This window comes from Chionomys nivalis, chromosome 18, assembly GCF_950005125.1.
Source record: "Chionomys nivalis chromosome 18, mChiNiv1.1, whole genome shotgun sequence".
Lineage (NCBI taxonomy): Eukaryota > Metazoa > Chordata > Mammalia > Rodentia > Cricetidae > Chionomys > Chionomys nivalis.
The window spans coordinates 23,847,795-23,867,429 of NC_080103.1; the positions used below are offsets into that span (position 1 = coordinate 23,847,795).

General features: G+C 39.9%; 1 protein-coding gene across 2 annotated transcripts in view; it reads left to right on the top strand.

Annotated features, from left to right (window-relative positions):
• Positions 1-18,102, top strand: part of Vav3 (vav guanine nucleotide exchange factor 3) — a 317,139-nt gene extending 299,037 nt beyond the window's left edge. Inside the window, exons 26-28 of one of the 2 annotated variants that reach the window (XM_057793503.1) lie at positions 13,126-13,209; positions 15,250-15,401; positions 15,981-18,102. In XM_057793503.1, coding sequence (XP_057649486.1) covers positions 13,126-13,209; positions 15,250-15,401; positions 15,981-16,022 — 278 coding nt within the window. In that variant the 3' untranslated portion in view covers positions 16,023-18,102. The remainder of the gene's footprint in view (positions 1-13,125; positions 13,210-15,249; positions 15,402-15,980) is intronic. The other variant, XM_057793504.1, reaches the window with a different exon arrangement.
• Positions 18,103-19,635: the final 1,533 nt, after the last annotated feature.

Genomic DNA, 19,635 nt, shown 5'->3' on the forward strand with positions numbered 1-19,635 from the left:
TTTTATTTCTTTTTATGCATGAGAGAAAGTGGTAGAGTGGAATTCTGATGGATCATTACGCTGGCGGAAGTGCAGGATTTCCTAGTTTTTAACACCAAACCTTAAACATTTCCCCAATGTATATTTTATGAAGAATTAAGGTAGTACCAGAGTAAAGTTGCATTTTTTTTAAAAAAAAAAATTAGCGACCACAGTATATAAGGCAAAAGTATCTGTCATGATAACTTATCAGGTATAAAAGGAAAAATACCACCAATATCTCAGCCAAATGATCAGAATTAATATCACCAGAAATGGGATATTACCCTGCACCACTTTGATGGTATCCTTGCTTTGCAGCTGCATAATCTCAGTCCGACCATGTGGAAGCGTCAGACAAACCGGAATGGGAAGGCATTAACAAAGAACCAGTCTGGATTTGTAAAATGTCAAAGTAATTAAGAGCAAAGCCTGACGAAGCATTTCAGATTAAAGGCAAGCGAAGAGCTATGATACCTACACAGCAAGGGTAGAATTCTGACTAGGGAGGCAGCGTATATATAGCAACAATCAAACATTTTGTATGTGCTGTTTATTATTTATATTACTCTAAAGGGTATGAGTAGGTCGATCAGTGAAATTTGCATTCTATAGCTTAACTAGCTAGGTTGTATCAGCACCATTTTCTCCTGATAATTGTTCTGCAGCTAGAACAGCGAATATCTTTGGAAGAAAAACATACTGAGGTATTTGACAGTAAGAATGGATTGTGTCTTCAGTGTGTATTCAGATGGCTCAAAAACAAGCATAGATTGGCAAAGCAAACATGGTAGGATGTTAATATTTGGGTACTGTGAATGAATTATATGAGAAGTGTTTGTGCCGTTCTTGTCTCTTTCCTAAGTGAATTAATTTAGAATTTAAAATGGTTGATGTGCAGATAACCCTATCTGCTGGCCATGTCCAAAGAATCATAGGAAGGTAGCAGGGGCTTATTTTTTCTGGCTCCAGGTGCAGAGGAACCTGGCCACTGATTTGGAGATGCATAGAGCACCTATACAATGAGTTCACAAGTAAAGTCTTGCTGAGATCTCATTCCATGTTCCCATACTCAACAAATATTTAACACTTACATGTGCCAATCCTTGCGCACTACTATTTGGCTGGAGCTACAATGGTAAATGAGACAATCGGGGAAATGGAGGCACACACTGAACAAGACAAATAAGATAATCATGGAATTCAATAAACCTTCTGACACCTAAGAGCATCAGTCAGTGTGTCATTGGTAAGAAGGGCCTATTCAGCCTGTGGGTATGGAGCAAGACTTTTTGAAAAATGTCATTTAGGATAAACTTAAGGCATTTATGAGGGTGCCATCATATGAGGTGGTGTGCCCCAGCGATTCCACATCAAGGTAGCTTTGCGAAGGTGCTGTACTGCCAAATACTTTATATGAAATCCACGCCACTTGTACTTATTAATCTCAATATTATATATCATTGCTGTCTTATTCCTGAAATATCCTGACAATTTTATTAGTTATATTGCAATAGAGTTAGAGTTAGTATTCATTTAAGCTCCCTAAACACGCTCTTAAGATGGTTGCGCTTTCTGCCCTTCTAATTCAACATGAGCGTATCCACCCACTTTCATTTATGACTGCTTGATTTTAGGCTCTTGCTTTTGTCACCTCTTCACTGGTCATTTTCTCTTTGATATCTGATTTTATTCTGATAACCTCAATATAAGCTTTAATCTCATCTCAGTTTCCTAGGACTGCACTATAGATTACCACACAATAACTTGAAGAAAAATAAATAAATTACTGTGTGTTCTAGAGACAAAATGAGTGGCTAAAGTCAAAGTATTACCCATGTATGTGTGGTCTCTGGATGGCTGGGTGATACTTGGTGTTCCCTGGCCTGGAGACACGCCACTGTAGCCTGCTGTATCTTCATGTCTCCCTGCTGTGTGCCCTCATCTTTTCCCCTAGAAAAGCCATTGCCATTAAATTTAAGGCCCTCCCTAGATGTATTTAGCTTAAGACCCCTAACATCTACAAAGATCTCTCTCTCTCTCTCTCTCTCTCTCTCTCTCTCTCTCTCTCTCTCTCTTTAAAGAGTAAAATTAGATTCCACAGCATCAGACTGGAAATATCTTTATATGGGGGCATGAGGGGACTATTAGACCCATGGTAATCTCATAGTGTTTATTCTAGCTATTCTCTAAGATTTACCAGACTAATTCCAGTTTTTATTGTTTCAATGGATAATAAAGAGACATTGCATTATTGGCACCCATAGGCCAAATGATGCAGATGGACATTCTGGGAGAATCTGGCTTCAAATCGGTGAAGTACTTTCAGTGAGTTACAGCTTTGCCACCATGACATGCACCCTTCTCTCAAGAGGAAGCACTGTGAACATGTTTTCAAATATCACTCCAAAGCCATTTGTCTGAAAAAAGGCTGTAAACACTCAGTGTAGAACGTGAGAACAAGAGAATGCTATCTCATGTTCAGTAATTTGTGAATTACCCGAACATGATGTTATTAATAACCTTGTATATACATTAAGATAACATCTCCAGCGAAGCAGTTCACAAGCTTCAACCTGCAAAACAAAAGCAAAAACAAAACAAACAAACAAGAAAACACTATGAAAGGTTTCTCCTATGAAGCATTTCTTCACAGAATGATGCAAGTTTGGTATAGTCCCTTACAGCAGTGGTTCTCAGCCTTCCTAATGCTGTGACGACCCCTTGGAACAGTTCCTCATGTTGTGGTGACCCCAGCCATAAAATTATGTAGTTGCTACTTCATAACTGTAATTTTGCTGCTGTTGTGAATTGTAATGTAAATATCTATAATAAATGTAAATATGCAGGATATTTGACATTCGATTCCCGAGGGAGTCTCGACCCAAAGGCTGAGAACTGCTGCTTTGGAGGAAAGCATTTGTTTAGAGTTCCCTAGTTTATCTCACCACACAACACTGCCTCTTGGTGTTTAAATCCAATGGTAGGAGCCTTAAAAGAGTCAGTCAGTGTGAAGCACTTTGAGGACTGTCTGGCACGTGGGCAGTGTTGGATGCCTTGGCTCTTGCAATCACTACTGCTGTTCCTGACACCGCTTCCATATGTCCCATGCTGTAGCCCAGTATGAATTTTTGTGTTTTCCTTATTTGGCAAATTTTAAAACACTGGTGAAGCCCTTCTACTTTCCCTGCATACTTTGGTCTTCTTCCTGGGCTTCAGCTCAGCTCCCCCACTGTGTACAGTATGTGGATAAGTTAATTGTAACATTCTACTGAAGTTTTTGTACTTTTCTCCATCACGTGTCTTTAATATCCAGAGATGATTCAGTTCTCGGGCAACTGGTCAACCCAAACTGTATATCATTATGATCAGGGCATGCTGGGATCCCCTTTTTATTTACACATTTTAAGAGCTTCACTGGCTACTCTAAGACATTTTTCCTCCGAGGGTGATGACTCCAAAAATTAGTAATCACTTCTGTGACCCCATGAGAACGTGGCTTACAGACATAAATTCTGCAAATTTGGATAGCCTCATTCAAAGCTATCTTTTTTAATATTTTGTGGCTCAAAAAGCAGTACTTGGCATTCTTAGCAGTTCTTATCTTAGCAATGTCCAATCTTAGAAGTCTTATTTTAAATTAAAATTTGACCTCAATGTAGCTAACGCATGTGGTAATCATCTCATATCGAATACATTGCACTGTGTGATAGCCCTGATTCCAGGATGCTTGTCTAGTAGTTCTTCCTAGAAAAGAAGCACATTTATCAAGATTGAGAAAAAAATTTATTTTTCTTTCTAAAAAATTCCATTGGGGTTCTAGCTGTGCAAGTCAATACTGAGAGTGTTTTTTTTTTTTTTTGACTTGATATATTCTACTGATACACTGCTTATGCTACTGTTTGCACATGAAAACAAAACAGAAATGAACTCTGCAAGCCTCTTCTGTCAGCATTTAGAACTTGATTGCACTGTCAGGGTTCCCATATTTTCCTCCTTTCCTTTCATTCATTTTTCCCCACATTCAGCATTTATCTATTTACAGCTAATCTGTAGCACACACACCTATTGGGTGTTACACAATACAGCCTAATGCCTTAACAATAAGTATGAATGCCGTAGAGTTCTCCCAGGATCTAGGCATCTCAAACTTGCCAGCCTCGTTGGCTCTGCAGGGAGCATTTTGAACAAATACCCTTATGACATTCTTAGAAGGTGTTCATCAGTCTTTGCCTGAATGCTGAGGTGACTTCATACCTAACTACCACACAAATCATTCACATTATATCTTGAACAAAATTAAATGCTTTCCTTACATTAGCCATAAATATGGCTCAGTATAACTACTATATATTTTTTCAACTATGAAAAGTAATATATATATATGTATATAAAACCCTACTGTACTATGATAACCTCAGAGCATGCTATAAAGTAATCTGTGCATTTAAAATAAATATCAAAACCTTCTCATCAAGCATGCTGTTTTCCTTTCCCTACTGGATATCTTTCTTCTACCCTCTTTATTTTACCCCTTATCACATGAGTAACTATCAAGTATCTAACCATCCTGGCTGCTGCTCTCTGAATACACTCCGATTTGTCAGAACTTTGCACAATACATTTTGGTATCATTTGACTTGTTTACTCATTTTTTTCCAGTGCAAGAGTCATTCTTCACTGGAAACGGTGGTGTGTGCTCATAATCTCAGCACTTAATAAACCAAGGCTGGAGGACTGCCTGGTCTGTATGGCCAATTTCATGCTAGCTAGGACTATATAATAGGCCAAACCAAACCAAAGAACTAAAATATTCCAAACAAAAAGATAACAGCCAAAACTATGCCATTAGTTTCCAATTGGTTTCCTCTATCTTTTCTCCTTAAAGGGCACAGTCGTGCAGACTCGAATTAACCCAAGAACTTTTTATCTTCTTGGTGGTTTTTATATCCTGTCCAATATCACCCTCCAGAGTCATCCATCCAGTCCTCATGCAGCCTCTGCTCCAGAGCAAGCACTGTCTAAACTGCTGGGCATATAGAGCAGTGAATGAACACTTTCCCTTGTGGAGTTTATGTGCTGGAAGGAAAGGCAGACAACAGGTTGGAAAATAATTATCTAGTGTTAGTGGTCTGGAAAAATAACACGACAAGGTAGTGATGCGCCATGTGCCAGAAATGGTTTGGACTTTTAACTGGGCTGGTTGGGTGTTGAGCAGAATTAGAGGTCCCTTAGCCACGAAGCAAAAAGGTGGATTAGCAGTTCTTATTCTACCAGTTGACCAGGCTAACACCAACTACTAGCCCTAAAGCTCTCCTTTCTAACAAGGCCATTCCCATGACCAAAAGATTCTCTTCATTATAAGTTCCTATAAATATCCCCAAACACTATCTGTCCATAGAGCAGCTACAACCTGAAACTTCAGTCACTGAGTGTATAGAGCATTTGTGTTGACTTAAGAGTTATGGAGAACAATGGGGCATTATGTTCTTTCGACTTACTAAATTGCCTTCACAGTTTAATCAGTGTCAGCCAGTTGTATTCTCAAGTTGTATGTTGTTCCTGCAATAAACTCTGTTTTCTTCCTCATTACGTGAGACCATGGTTTGCGTTCATGAGTATCGAATGCCAGGGCAGGCTTCAATGTGACGGTCCCATTTGTGTAAAGCCCTCAGGAGTTTAAGACAGGCAACAGAGTGTACATAGGAAGACCATATGTGACATAAGCAATTCCAGAAGGACAGGGCATAGAAGAGGACTATTAGGAAACAAGGTACAAGAAGTGGGTGAGGCCAGACCCTGTGAGATGCTTTCAATATGATTTTGGAGGAAAATGGGAAGCCTTGGGAAGAATTTAAACAAGAAGAAGAAAGTCTGGCTGTTTTTGTTTTAGTAGCATTGTTCTGATTTCTGTGATGAGGAAGAACGGATTATGTAATCAAAGAAAGATGAAGACACATTAGGAGGTTCATCTGGCATCCAGGTGAAAACCAGATTGACTGGGACCAAAATGTAGTCACTTGGGTGACAGATTTTGAATCTAATCCAGTAAACTCAAGATATCAGATGTGAACTGAAACATTAAGAGAAGACTTGAGTATGACATTAGGATTTTGAATCTGAGATTGGAGGGTTTTACTTTGTCTTCTGACTGGACTCTGTGAAGCCTGGCATCTGTCCTGGACTCTCATTCTGCAGCAGAGTCTTTTCATATCTGTTTATGATTTCCTTATGAGTCTGCTTCTTCAATAACCTGGAAGCTGTTCTGAAGCCAGTGGCTCTGCATGTTTGTTTTATTTTTTTAAGTATCTAAGTATAGTCCTTGTGCCTTAACAGTATATATATCTCAGCCAGTTATGTTTTAGGGAACATGAATGTAGGATCCAGTTCATATTCACACACATTGTATGTCTGTTAATAATCTGAATCCCCATGGTGAGGTCAACTATCTGATTTTCCATAATGATTGGGAAGACCTTGGGCTACTTTTCTTGCTGATGACATTATGTTGGCATGGTGCAGCATTGAATGTCATGCAATCGTTCAGTTCTTCCACTAATCCCACACAAAACTCTTCTTTGTTGTATCTTTGAATTTTGTGTTCAGAGAGATTTGTTCAATTAGAAGTCAGCATTCAGTTAAATGAAATTCATCTGGATTATCTCTATTTTTCCCAGCAACAAGACCTAAAATATATAATCAGATAAGCTAGAGATTTTTGGTTTGTTTTCTTTGAGAGAGGTAAGAAACAGATATTTGGTTATATGTCATTGGATATTACAGGTAGTCTGCAAAAATAATATCTGTGTTCTAAAATAATATTGGGGTAAAGATAATAAATTTAAATGTATCATTCATTAAATTGCCAGCATGTTTTCTGCTGTCAGGTCATCTGTACACAATCTTGGCCAAAAAAAAAAAAAAAATCAAACTTGCAAGACAGTTCGTTAAAGCCTCTCATGAAGAAATTCAGGGTTTTAGGCAGCCCTCGTTCACTGCCAAGCAGTAAGCACACATCATTGTCTTGATGAATACACTGGCCCAATGCTTGCTAAGATTTTGTGTCCTGTAAATTAATGTGAATCTATGTGCTGGTTAAAACTAAAAGTGTTAGATGATGTCTCAAGTACCAGAGCATAATTAACAAACACTTAAGGAAAAAGTCTGTAAAATAGATAATGGATAATTAGGTGTTAGTGCAAAAATTAGTTCATGACTTGATAACTCAAACCCTTAAGGAAAAGTGTTGATTGAATTCTGTTTCTAATTTCAATGTTCCTATAAATTGAATGCACATTGGCTTGCACATGAGCCTTCATGGCTCCAGCAAGGCAGACCACGATGCTGTAAAGAAGTTCTTAGCTACCTTGAGTATAGGTGTCGGATATCAAGTCATTTGAACTTTTAAAAACATCTTCCTGTTAACCTGATCTTTCTTTTGTTGTTGTTCCTTTTCCTTTTAAATTCAAATAGTTCTGTTTTCTGTGTGTTTATCTTCCCAGTCAAGACTCAGAACCATATGATATCCACCAGTGACTAGCCACTCAGGTATTATGGCTATGCATAAGTATTCCACTCCCAGTTTATTTAACAGATATCTTTGGTTTCTGCTAGAGAATTCTAAGATTTCAGTCCTTATTTGTTGAACTGGGAAAAGTTGATAAGTAGTGTTATTATACTCTTCATCTTTTGTAATTGTGAACATTATGCCAGTAAACTGTGAATCACTCATTTGATAACAATGCCTTACAAACTGTGTCCCAGTAACAGTTAGGTGTCATAAAATGTCCAACAACCCTCCTCTGAGGTCTTACCAAGGAAGGCTGTCCTCTGTGTTGGTGTGAAGTTAAAAATGTTTGAAGAAAGAAAGAAAACAGGTCTTAATTGAAACATACACCTAACCGATGACCCTGCCACTGAAAAGGAACTCATTTTTTATTTCATACTGTGTACATGTACCCTGCTAGGCATGGAAGAGAGACTGCTCTAAGAGCTCCCCCAAAAAGAAGTATGAGCGGGGAGGCTCCCTGTGATGGTAAACAGGAGGTGACGGTCATCATCACTCCCACCTGGATGCCACTTCTCTAGTCTCTTTCTAATTCTGTTCTAGGACATTCACCTACCAACAATTCCTGTGCTAAGGTGTCTTAATGATGTCTGAGAGGACAAATTTAATAAATAATTTTTTTATTTGTATGTTTGTAGAGATAGATGTATATATTTCCAGTGTAGAGGCAAACATATTCTATAACTAAACCACTGTAAAGAATATAGTATCAAATACTCAGCTCTGACACTACCTGCATCTAGAGTTGAACATGTACTTTCCAAGCCTAGCATATTATCTTTAGTAGGAGCCAGGACATTCAGACGCTGATGTCATAGGACAAAAGAACCAAGGACCCAGAAGCAAAGAAAGTTGACCTATAGGAAGAATGGCCACAATAAATCACGTTACAATGAACAGAGGAGTGGCAATCTTCCCTATCAACCCTTAAAATGCTTGCCTGAGAGAGATATATGCAGTGGCAGAGGCAACTGATTAACCTTTTACTTTAAAAAGTTTCCCCAGGCAAACAGCACAGTTAATGCCACGCGACGTGTGGTGTTTAATAGCTGCTCAGCATCTCCGAAGAGTTAGTTATTGTAGGGATGCCACTGCTAGGTTGCTGTCCTCAGAAAGCCTGGGGAGTGGAGTCTGAGTCTATTTCACTTTCTTCCCTTTTTGTGTTGTCAGCTGTTTCTTGGAAGTCTTTCTGTGCAGTTGAGTGAAAGAAAGATGAGCTGAGACAATAGGAAGGGGAGACATACAGAATTATATAATCAAACACCCAGCAAAGATGCTTGTCTGTTGGGTGGAAGCTGTTGTATAGCACTGGGGCCTTGCCTGTGGGAGATGCCTTCCAGTACCTGCATTTAAATGGAGCTACAGATGCAGAGGTTAAACAGTGGAATCCAGAAGTGCCATGACACAACTGACACCAGATGCCTAGGGGAGGACAAGAAAGGACAGATGGTACCTGAGTTGGTTGTCGTGGATCTTGGGGAGGGTCTGAGATAGGCTTTTGAATCATGGAGCCCAGAGACAGGAGAAGTATTCTAGAATAATCCAAAGTTCTCATTTGGAAATGAAGCCATAGGGAAATAGGAAGCTGGTCTAGGGGAAAGAATTCATGCGTGGACTTCCTAAAAGACGTGGATAGAAAAGGGGGAGAAACCAGTTTAATAAATTGTCATGTGATTCTGCTCAAGAGTTTGAACTTCATAGTTTAGCAAATTGATGAGAGAATCAACATTTGGGATGAGGCTGGGAGGCAATTCTTAAAAAAAGAAAACAAGCTGAAAACAGGAAGCAAATTGGAGGCTGTTTGGGGTTAGAATGGTGTATATACCTGCACCGGGATAGCTAAGCTGAGAACTAACAAAGGCAGAGGATACTCGATGTAGAGATTGGATAGGAAGAGCCTAGGAGTGTATGGTTTTTCAAGGTTGTCACAAGAATGGAGTCATGGAAAGCAAAAAAGGTAGGTTTGTTAGTTCCATCTTAGATAGGATTTCTGTTGATATGATAAAACACCATGACCAAAAGCAATGTGGGGAAGAAAGGGTTTACTTCATCTTTTAGTTTGTAGTCTGTCATTACTGAGGAAGGTCAGGGCAGGAACTCAAAGCAGGAACCTGGAGGCAACAACAGGTACAGAGGTCACGGAGGAACATTGCTTACTGACTGTTTCCTCCTACCTGGCCTACAGCACTGAGGACCATCAGCCTGGGTAGCACCACCTACAGTGAGCTGGGCCCTCTCACGTCAGTCATTAATCAAGAGAATGAACCACAGTCTGGCCCACAGACCAATCTGGTAGAGGCATTTTCTTTTTGTAAACTGACTCTAGCTGTTCCAATTATATAAAACTAGCCAGACGCATTACAAAAGGAAGGTGGTAGGTTTTGTTTTTGATAAATGAAATCTGAGATGAGGCTGGTCTTCAGAATAATGTCATTGAAAATGTTTGACATCACGGGATGGAGCCAAGCTCTACCTGAGAAGCTGTTGTATTAATCAGGGCAGTAAATGAGCGTGACAAATCCATCAGAAGGGCTGAAGCTACTTATCTAAAATAATGGCTATGTAGCTGGAACATGTCCATTTTATTTCATTTGTTTTATTTTTAATTGCATGTATGCACGTATGTTTATTTGTTGGCATTTACATGTAGATGTGGGGTCCGATGGGGGCCAGAAGACAATGCCAGTTTCCTGGAAGCTGGAACTAGAAGCGGTTGTGAGTTAATCAATGTGACTGGCAGGAGCTATGCTTGTGTTCTCTGCCAGAGCAACCAGCACTCCCAGCCATTGTGCCATCTCTTCAGCATCCCACTATTTTACTATTTTAGATTGAATTTAAGAAGCTTTGAGTTTTAGCTGCTTGATTGCAATGCAAATACCTTTAAGGTGCCTAAGGTTAGATAAGAGAACGGGGCAGCCCGCTGCGGTGCTGTTGACATAGGCTCCTTGCTACAGCATTGCCCACATTCAGACATGTTGGATTTTCTGATTGCAGGCTGGTTATCTGTTTATCTACCTACCTTTGAAGTTATTTAAGTGGCACTTAATTGTATTGTCATTGATTTCTCATTTCTTCCCTTTTGAGATAAGTTATCTCTTGTAATTTTTCACTCTTTAGCCCTTAGCTTATATTATCTTCATTAGATTTTTTTTTTGAGAAATGCAGGGTTTTTTCTTTTAATGAATAGAATTGGGCCAGAGAAGGAATCAATTAGAAAACAGTCCAAGGGGGAAAAAAAGTCCCTTTACCTGTCAGTGCAGTGTGTAGAACATGGCTTCCAATTTAAGTTCTCACAGACAAGAGATAGGAATCTAGGGTTCTCGATACCACGTGTTTTGTCATTAATGATGCAGTTATGGACTGACTACTTTATTAGGAATGTCATCCTCTTTTTGCTCCGACAGAGTGTACGTACATCATAACCTCAAGACAGTGAACACATGGGGCTGGGGAGATAGCTCAGTGGGTAAGAGACTTGCATAAGGACTTGAGGATCCCCTGCAAACCTGATTGTGTCGGGAACAGAGACAGAAGGACTGATGTTTTTTGCTAGTTGACTGTACCTTAGTCCCAGGCTCAGTGAGAGACCCTGTCTCAGGGGAGTAATAACAGGTGAAGGGTGATAGACCAGGACAAAACTCTGTCTTCTGTGTGCATGCATACCCATACATCATAGCATAGCATAGCATAGCATAGCATAGCATAGCATAGCATAGCATAGCATAGCATAGCAGAGACAGAGACAGAGACAGAGACAGACAGAATTGTCATTACTATTATATAGTGGTAGATGACGTTCTCATATGATAAAATTAGCCATGATGACATGTAGCAGTGTATTTTAGTGTATTTTTATTTTTTAACTGAATAAGCAGGTGAAATAGAAAAAATGTGAGGCCGTTCACAACAAAAGAAAGTCAGACATAGGTCCCTGAGTATATGAGGTCTTTACAGTCAATGATTTCAAGAACAACTGAATTCCTTACAATTCCCTCCACTAGTTTGCTTGTCTGGAGACTGATAATATTCTTAGCAGGTCCCTGCTGCTGTTGGGAGATAACAGTACTGACTTGAGCATTAGGCAATTCCCTAAAAAGAGGTAGATGGAAAGACAGACTATCTCATCCCAGTCTACCCAGGCCATTTTTATCACATCTTTTGATGATAATGTTTAGGTTAGGTCTAGGTACAGGTAACAGAAAATCAAAAACTTAATCAGGAAGGTCAGTTTATTTCTCTACTCTATAAAGACATAGGAATAACCCAGAGCTAGCCAAAAGGACAGGCTCTCTGTGTTCCATGAAATCTTAGTCATTCAGGTTCCTTTGAGCTCATTCTTTGTCTTCCTTGAGGTAATATTTTCCCTTCTTATGGACCAATATGGTAACTTTCACATGCCAGTAAGCAAGATAGAATAAAGGGCTCAGAGGAAAGATCCAAGTCGCTGCTTCCTGAAATTCTTTGCTTTAATAGCTTTGGTCAAGACCTCCCCATAGTGTTTTACCAATATGTAATGGAGTGGGGGAAATGAACTCTTCCTGTTGGTTGATCATGGTTGAATTCAACCATCTACTAGATGGATGAAAGGGAGAATAAATGCTGGGGTAAAGTTTATAACCCAGGTCTTTCTTGCTTATTGTCACAGCACCATGGAATCAGCAGGTTAAATGTTTGAGGTATGTGAGCAGAAAAGAACTGTATAGTTGCAGTTAAGAATTCGGATCACAAAGCTGTATGTGACTCCAGATTTTCTTAGATGCAAAAGAGAGCATCAGTGTCTTCCTCTCAGTACTGTAATTACTTAAATTATTGATATACTTAATTCATTGAGCAATGGTAACTAATACTTCATGACCATTTGATAATGAATATGATAAACTCTTATTGATGCCATACAGTGAGCAAAAAGAAATGAGTGCACAATTGCCAGTATCTTTGTTATACCCCTCTACAACTTGATTTTCCAGGATAAGATTCAGAATGGCTTTCATTTCTCATTGTATTTTTCTCTATTGAAAATTAGCTGTGATATGCATGCTTTATTGGGGGGTAAGGGAGAGTCTTAACAAATTGAATTTAACTTAACAAATGTTTTCAATTTTCCATGGTCTTTTTATGTGTCATTGACCCAACCCTAGAAGCTCTGTACTCCCTTTGTAAGCTCTTACTTGTTCATATTGTTTTTGATTGGGAACATATTTATATCAATAAATTTCCCTTCCTGTTATTATAACAAGTGGGAATCTGGCCATCTGTGGATGGATGGGGCTTGGGTAGCAACATGGAGTGGGTTTGCTGTTTGCCTATAAAATGATAGACAGCTCTGAATTGCAGAACTAATGTCAATCAAAATGTAAAAGTCTGGCATGTGTCTCATTTAGAAATGATGACAGGAGAACAGTGGGTAAGAAACACAGCTTGATATTCCAACTTGGATGTGACAATTTGCTTGTGATTAGAAACAACAAAGTCATTGTATTGAGAGATTTTTGTGCCAACTCTTAAATGCTCTTTTGCTTCTTTTTCTTTCCCTCTCTAAGCCCCTCCTCTGTTCTGTGGCTTTTCTTTTGTAACTCCTCCAGACTACAGCTTTGTTCCCCCTTCTTCCACTCCTTTCTGGTCAGGTACTGCTTTCTGCTTTTATATGTCTCTACAGCTCGCTTCTGTGTGCACATACAATGTTTTGGCTTCTGCGTATGGCTTCCCGTGTAAATCCATCTCCTCAAACACAATTCCTAGAGTTCCATTACCACCGTGTACCTCACTCTTCCCTGCCATAGAGTCATTGTTTGCCATGACATTCTGTGTGTGTGTGTGTGTTAGCCATCAGTTTTAATACGACGTTTTATATTTCATCATGTGTCAGTGAAGAGAGGTTGGAAATGGGTCAGGGGATGGAAATTTAAAAGGAGATGAAGGACTCTGAAAAATCATTCATCTTTTCTGAGGACTAGAAGTCATATGGAGAAAAATCAGTGTTTTTGCATTTCCATGAAGAAAATAAAAAGGGCCCAAATCTCAACTTCTCCTCCAAATAGAAGAGTAAGATTCAGCATGCATTTCTTAAAATGATGACCCTTGTCCACCATTTCTATAGCTCTTCACCTGGTGTCCAGGATTTTGATCTGAATTTCTGTTGTTACCTGGAGAGTTAAATGACTGTTTATATGGCACCGAGGCTAGAGAAAGTACATTTTCTTGTGGGTTTTTTAAAAATTAACCTGTAAGTCCCAATAGAACATAGAATTCTGAAATAGACCTTAGAAGTCAGCTAGTACAAACCTTTCATTTTATAGATGAGAAAAATGTGGCCTAGAGGGGTTGAGAGGCCTGTGCAAGGTCACACCGTTAAGTCTACAATTGGGTTTCTCCATCACAGGGGTGTTTTTATGTGCACTGACTTTAAGAACAGCGCCTTGGCAATGGGACCATTTTCAGTAAGGAAGCCATTAAAGTGGTTTGTGTCCTGAATGGTAAAATAAAATGACCTATTTTTACTCCCTTTACAGTTCTGAAATCTACAGTATTTCCTTTCATTTATCTTATGATGGACACCTGGAGACTTAAAAAAAAGGCTGTCGTTATAAAGCCATGAATGATAGGCCCGAGGTCCCCATAGCCAAGTGGATGGACTGTTCCAGGTCACTACGAGCTATCCACGCCCTGGGAACTGTTATAATACAGATTGATGGCGTTTCCATTTGTTGCTTTTCCTTACACTTAAGTTCCTTTACCATTTAAGATTTATAAAGTCCCACCAATCTCTGGTGAGCGATTGTCAGAATCACTGCATATATAATTGAAAACCCTTTATGACCCTTGCAGAGCAACAGGTGGAAAAGTTACGATAAAGCCTGTTATGAAGCGCCAGAGACCAACAAAGGCACGCAGCCTGAATGGAGTTTCCCTTTTGGACAGGGCTGACTCCTCTCCTGCCACCAGGGATATTAAAAATATATATAAAGGAAGCTGAACACAGGCAGTGGTGCCTTTCTGCCTAGATTTTGATTAGATATTGCAGCAAACATTGACTGCAAGTCAGTGTTTCCGTGAAAAGAAGAGGATTTTGTACTCTTTCAGTGAAAAATGTTGCACATCTTTACATATACGGAGATTGTATATGAAACAATAATTGAGTTCATCCCTAGATGGTTTAAACATAAAAAGCTTGGCTTGTGGTGATACCACTTACTTAGAAGTGATGATGCTGATTTGAAAGACCTTCATCAGAGCCCAGAACTCAGTTGTTCTGAGCTGAGCCAAAGAAGTCACCAGGTGAAAACTGCAAAAAGCTTCACCCAGAGTTTCTAATGGGAAACAGAATACAGTGCTATCAGTTGCAAGTTTATGCTAAAGTTATCTCAAATTTATTTGCATAGTCATTTAAGCTATTAGTTAGGTTGACTTTGCTTTTACAAAAGCTTTTATTAAAAGTGTCCAAAGCAGAACGATGGTTATTTAACTGTTTGGAATGAACTTGATCGCATCTGGTTGGGTTGAAACAGCAACTGTGCTGCTTTCAAACTCCGCTGTCATCATCACTGACCTGTAACGAGGTCATGGCTCTGCATTTGATAGCACCAACAGCCATGGTCTGATTGGGTTCTGGTGGCTGGCTGCGACCAACTGCACACTGACTCAGACTCTGCGTTGTTTCTTTCCAGTGCTAAGTCCCAAAGTCCTGGGCATTGCCATCGCTCGCTACGACTTCTGCGCAAGAGACATGCGGGAACTCTCCTTATTGAAGGGGGACGTGGTGAAGATTTACACAAAGATGAGTGCTAATGGCTGGTGGAGAGGAGAAGTAAATGGCAGGGTGAGTCGTCCTTATGAATGCATTGGCTCTTCCTAAGCAAAGACCAAACAGCCATTGGCAGCTATCATGTGGTAGACTTCTCTTCTCAGGAGCCTAGCTGCATTGACGTTTAAAATGGGTTGGGTCAATAGTGTATGGACCGAGAGTTGACTGGCAAGTGGGAAGAGTTCAGGAGCATTTCAGGTTTTGTCAGAAGCCAAGTGCCACCGCATGTCTTCATATGGAGCCCCAAGCATGTCTAATAGCTCCTGCTCCCACTTGGTAAGGATGGGATAGAGCACCTCTGTAATGCCTATTGTCCTACAACAGAGGTGGGACTCGTGCTGTTGAGACCCATAATGCCCTAATTTGTGTATTTGTTTGTGTGATAGTGGATTAGAATCCTGTTTAAGTTTATTTTATTCCTTAGCTGCTATCACTGTCTCTGTGATGCCTATTCTAGCTGTTAAGCCCATCTTCCTCATCTACAGTGGGCATAAAACCCCAGCTTAATTAGAGTATTAGGAAAATGAGAAATATTGTCTGTAGAATCATTTGAAGCCACGGCGGTGTTGACATGTTGCCCGTTTTTCTTCACAGGTGGGCTGGTTTCCATCCACGTACGTGGAGGAGGATGAGTAAAAAGCCCAGTCAGCGCTGTACCCTGTACCAAAATCTCACAGAACGGATAAACAGAAGTCTGCGCTGCATTATGAGTTCCCTGGAGTGTTTAGACAGCAGCATTTCTGGCTGTTCAACACCTCCCTTCTTTTTCTTCTTCTTTTTTTTTTTCCTCCTAAGTCTTAATGCTGGGATTTCTAAAGATGCTGGTCCTGACAGATTAATGGCTTGCCTGGAGCAGAGCAAGACACAGCCTGCCAGTCTATCATTGTCAGGGACCGGGGCAAAAACCAAAAGCTTTCCTTCCCCCAAAGAGCCCTGTGAACACATCAGGTCAGGGTTCTCTTACTTCACTGGGTCAGGCACCGTGGATGCCAGCCCATTAGGAAACATTTCGTACATATGTACTTTGGTCTTATAGTGTTTGATGATACAAAGAAGCAGAAGTTTAATTTTGCTTTTTCCCTGGCATGAAGAAAAAGCAGAGTTCTGCCATCTGGGAAAGATCCAGCATTTCTTGTCTTAAATTGTTCAACAGGTGACTCATTGCCTGGCAAACACTTTTATCCCCAGATGTTACTCATGATCAAATAAAAGCAGCCCATGCTCAGGTTTGCATCGTAAGTGATAAATTACAGAGAGGGGTTTAATTATTTATTTGATGTCCTGATTGTATTTCCACACTTCTTTATAAAGAAGAAAAAGAAGAGCACATGAAAGGAAGTGTCTTTGTGTTGGAGCCTCACAACTTTCATGATCTTGTAGAGTGTTTTGGAGATGTCACACTTGACAAAGGGACCTTGGCTGGGCAGATCCTGCTTAGTTGCTGGGAAGCCCAGTGAGGGAGAGGTGTTTACAGGGACAGATCAAGGGCTGTCACCCATAGGGCATCATTGTATAGCAACAATACTATTAACACAAATCTTTTCTTCCTGCCCCCCCCCAAAAAAATATCCAGGGCATATTTGCTGATTTCCATTCTTCTTCTTCTTTAAAATAGTAGCACAAAAGAGCTTTATTGAGGACTTGGGAAGGAAAGTACATTGCTTCTGAGACAGAAGAAAAGGTACCAGGGTTCTCCTGGTACCAGTGTTTCCCCTTCTGAAGCTATTCGAGCTATGTCTTAATCAGTAGTAAGATCCATTGTGCAGTGTATTTCTTTCACCAAGCCTTCACTGTGTTCTGTAAGGAGTCTAAGCATCTTCCTCCTGAGATGTATGGAGTCCCTAGTTGAGACAGCCTTCCATGGTGGACTATTCCTTTCTTAGAAGTAGCTGTCTTCTGATGAGACTCAGAAAGTGTTCCTGCTTGGAGGAAAAATAGAGGTATTTTTTTATCTTAGCTGTGATCTAGAAGCTTCTCGTACCAGATGTTTCTGGTCACTTCTGACATAAGAGGGCTGTGACAGCCTGTCCTCTCCCAGCTTGCATGAGTACCAGAACTTGTTCCATGGACACATCTCCCTCCGAGAGACCCCTGGAGGCTAGGACTTGTCATTTAAAGAAACTCAAGACCTTTACCTCAGAGTTATGTAAACTGTGATTGTGTTTTAGAACGACTAAGCTTTTGTATATGTGTAAATGATCATGAAAATGTATTTCATAAAATGTATGTACAGTCAACTTGTGCTGGCAAGGTCTACTCTTGGACTGTATTCTTACCCAGAAAGTCTTATCTGTGTCTCGAGGATGTTTGGTCTGTTACTGTCAGCAAGTGTTGCTATGGAGAGGATAGCTCCCCACAGACTGAAACTCTCCTGTGTACAGTATTGTAGCATGTATTGTTTATTTCAGTCAATAGACTCCCTGCCTCGCAAGTGGTATGTGGTCTTCCTGTTACATTTCATTGGCCCCAGAGTTTCATAGCAGAGGACAGGAAAGCCTCTTTTCACGACATTACCAATGGCAACTTTGTCTACTTTTAGTACTTTGTATTGGGGATTTTAAATGCTACCATCAGTGTAGATTTCTAATACCAAAGACAGACATAAATGTTTTCCACGGACTTTGTCTTGCCTGTCTGTAGCCCTTGTGTAATATGGTGGTTTGGAATGGTATGTTACTTTGTAATATTTTGTAAATATGTCAATAAAATAGTTACTACTTGCATTAAGAGGATTTTTCTCTTTTGATTTATTTTTTTGTATATGTGTGCACATGTGTGCACATATATGTGTGTGCATGTGTGCGTATGTGTATATGTGTGCATATGTGTAGTACCAAGTTCTTCTACAGTCTATGCAAATAATCTACAATATTTTGAGGGTTGAAGATTCGTTCCTCTGAATGGTCCTATAGCACATACCATAGTCTCATCATTATCAAAGGACAATTACTCTGACTTGGGTGTGGTTAACTCAGGATTGCTATCACAACTATGGACAGAAAACCATAAAATAAACTCAGTATCTGCCAGAGCCATCTATCCCATATGCTAGTGAGGTGCTACATGGTGTTCTAAAGCCCTTATTTGCGGTGAAAACTGCCTCATTAGCTCTCATCATCTGTGTTCCCAGGTGAGGAAACTGAGGCATATTAATAGGTTACAACATTCCAGAGGTCACATGGCGAGGAAGCATGTGACAAGACATGGGCCATCTGACTGTGGTCATATAGCCACGGCACCATCCTGCCATACTTTATAAGAAAAGAGAAAACTTAGGAATGTTTTGAAGCTTGCACTTCCAAGAACAAGCTATTTGGTACTAACCAGTGATCTAGATAGTTGAAAATATGTAAAGAATTTTAAATCATTTATTTATTTATTTATTTATTTATTTATTTATTTATTTATTATGATTTCTGCCTCCTCCCCACCACCTCTTCCCATTTCCCTCTCCCTCTCCCAATCAAGTCCCTGTCCCTCGTCAGCCCGAAGAGCAATCAGGGTTCCCTGCCCTGTGGGAAGTTCAAGGACCACCCACCTCCATCCCGGTCTGGTAAGGTGAGCATCCAAACTGCCTAGGCTCCCACAAAGCCAGTATGTGCAATAGGATCAAAAACCCATTGCCATTGTTCTTGAGTTCTCAGTAGTCCTCATTGACCGCTATGTTCAGCGAGTCCGGTTTTATCCCATGCTTTTTCAGACCCAGGCCAGCTGGCCTTGGTGAGTTCCCGATAGAACATCCCCATTGTCTCAGTGTGTGGGTGCACCCCTCACGGTCCTGAGTTTCTTGCTCGTGCTCTCTCTCCTTCTGCTCCTGATTTGGACCTTGAGATTTCAGTCCGGTGCTCCAATGTGGGTCTCTGTCTCTGTCTCCTTTCATCGCCTGATGAAGTTTAATATTCAGGAGGATACCTATATGTTTTTCTTTGGGTTCACCTTCTTATTTAGCTTCTATAGGATCACGAATTATAGAAAAAAAAAGAAATAAGAATGAGTAAATAATGAAACTTACTCTTGTTGAGATATTGGCTCTCTGTTTTATATTGTGCATGCCCATCCATGAATTATGATAATAAAACTGCTTTGGTACAAAGATAAGCTGAAATATATGTATTATATCACAAATAATTAAAATTTCAATAAGATAAAAAAAGAATTTTAAATCATTCTGCTCCTCCTAGTCCCTGAAACTCCATCTTATGCAGAGACAAGTTTGACCATCATCATTATCATTGGCATTATCAAATAA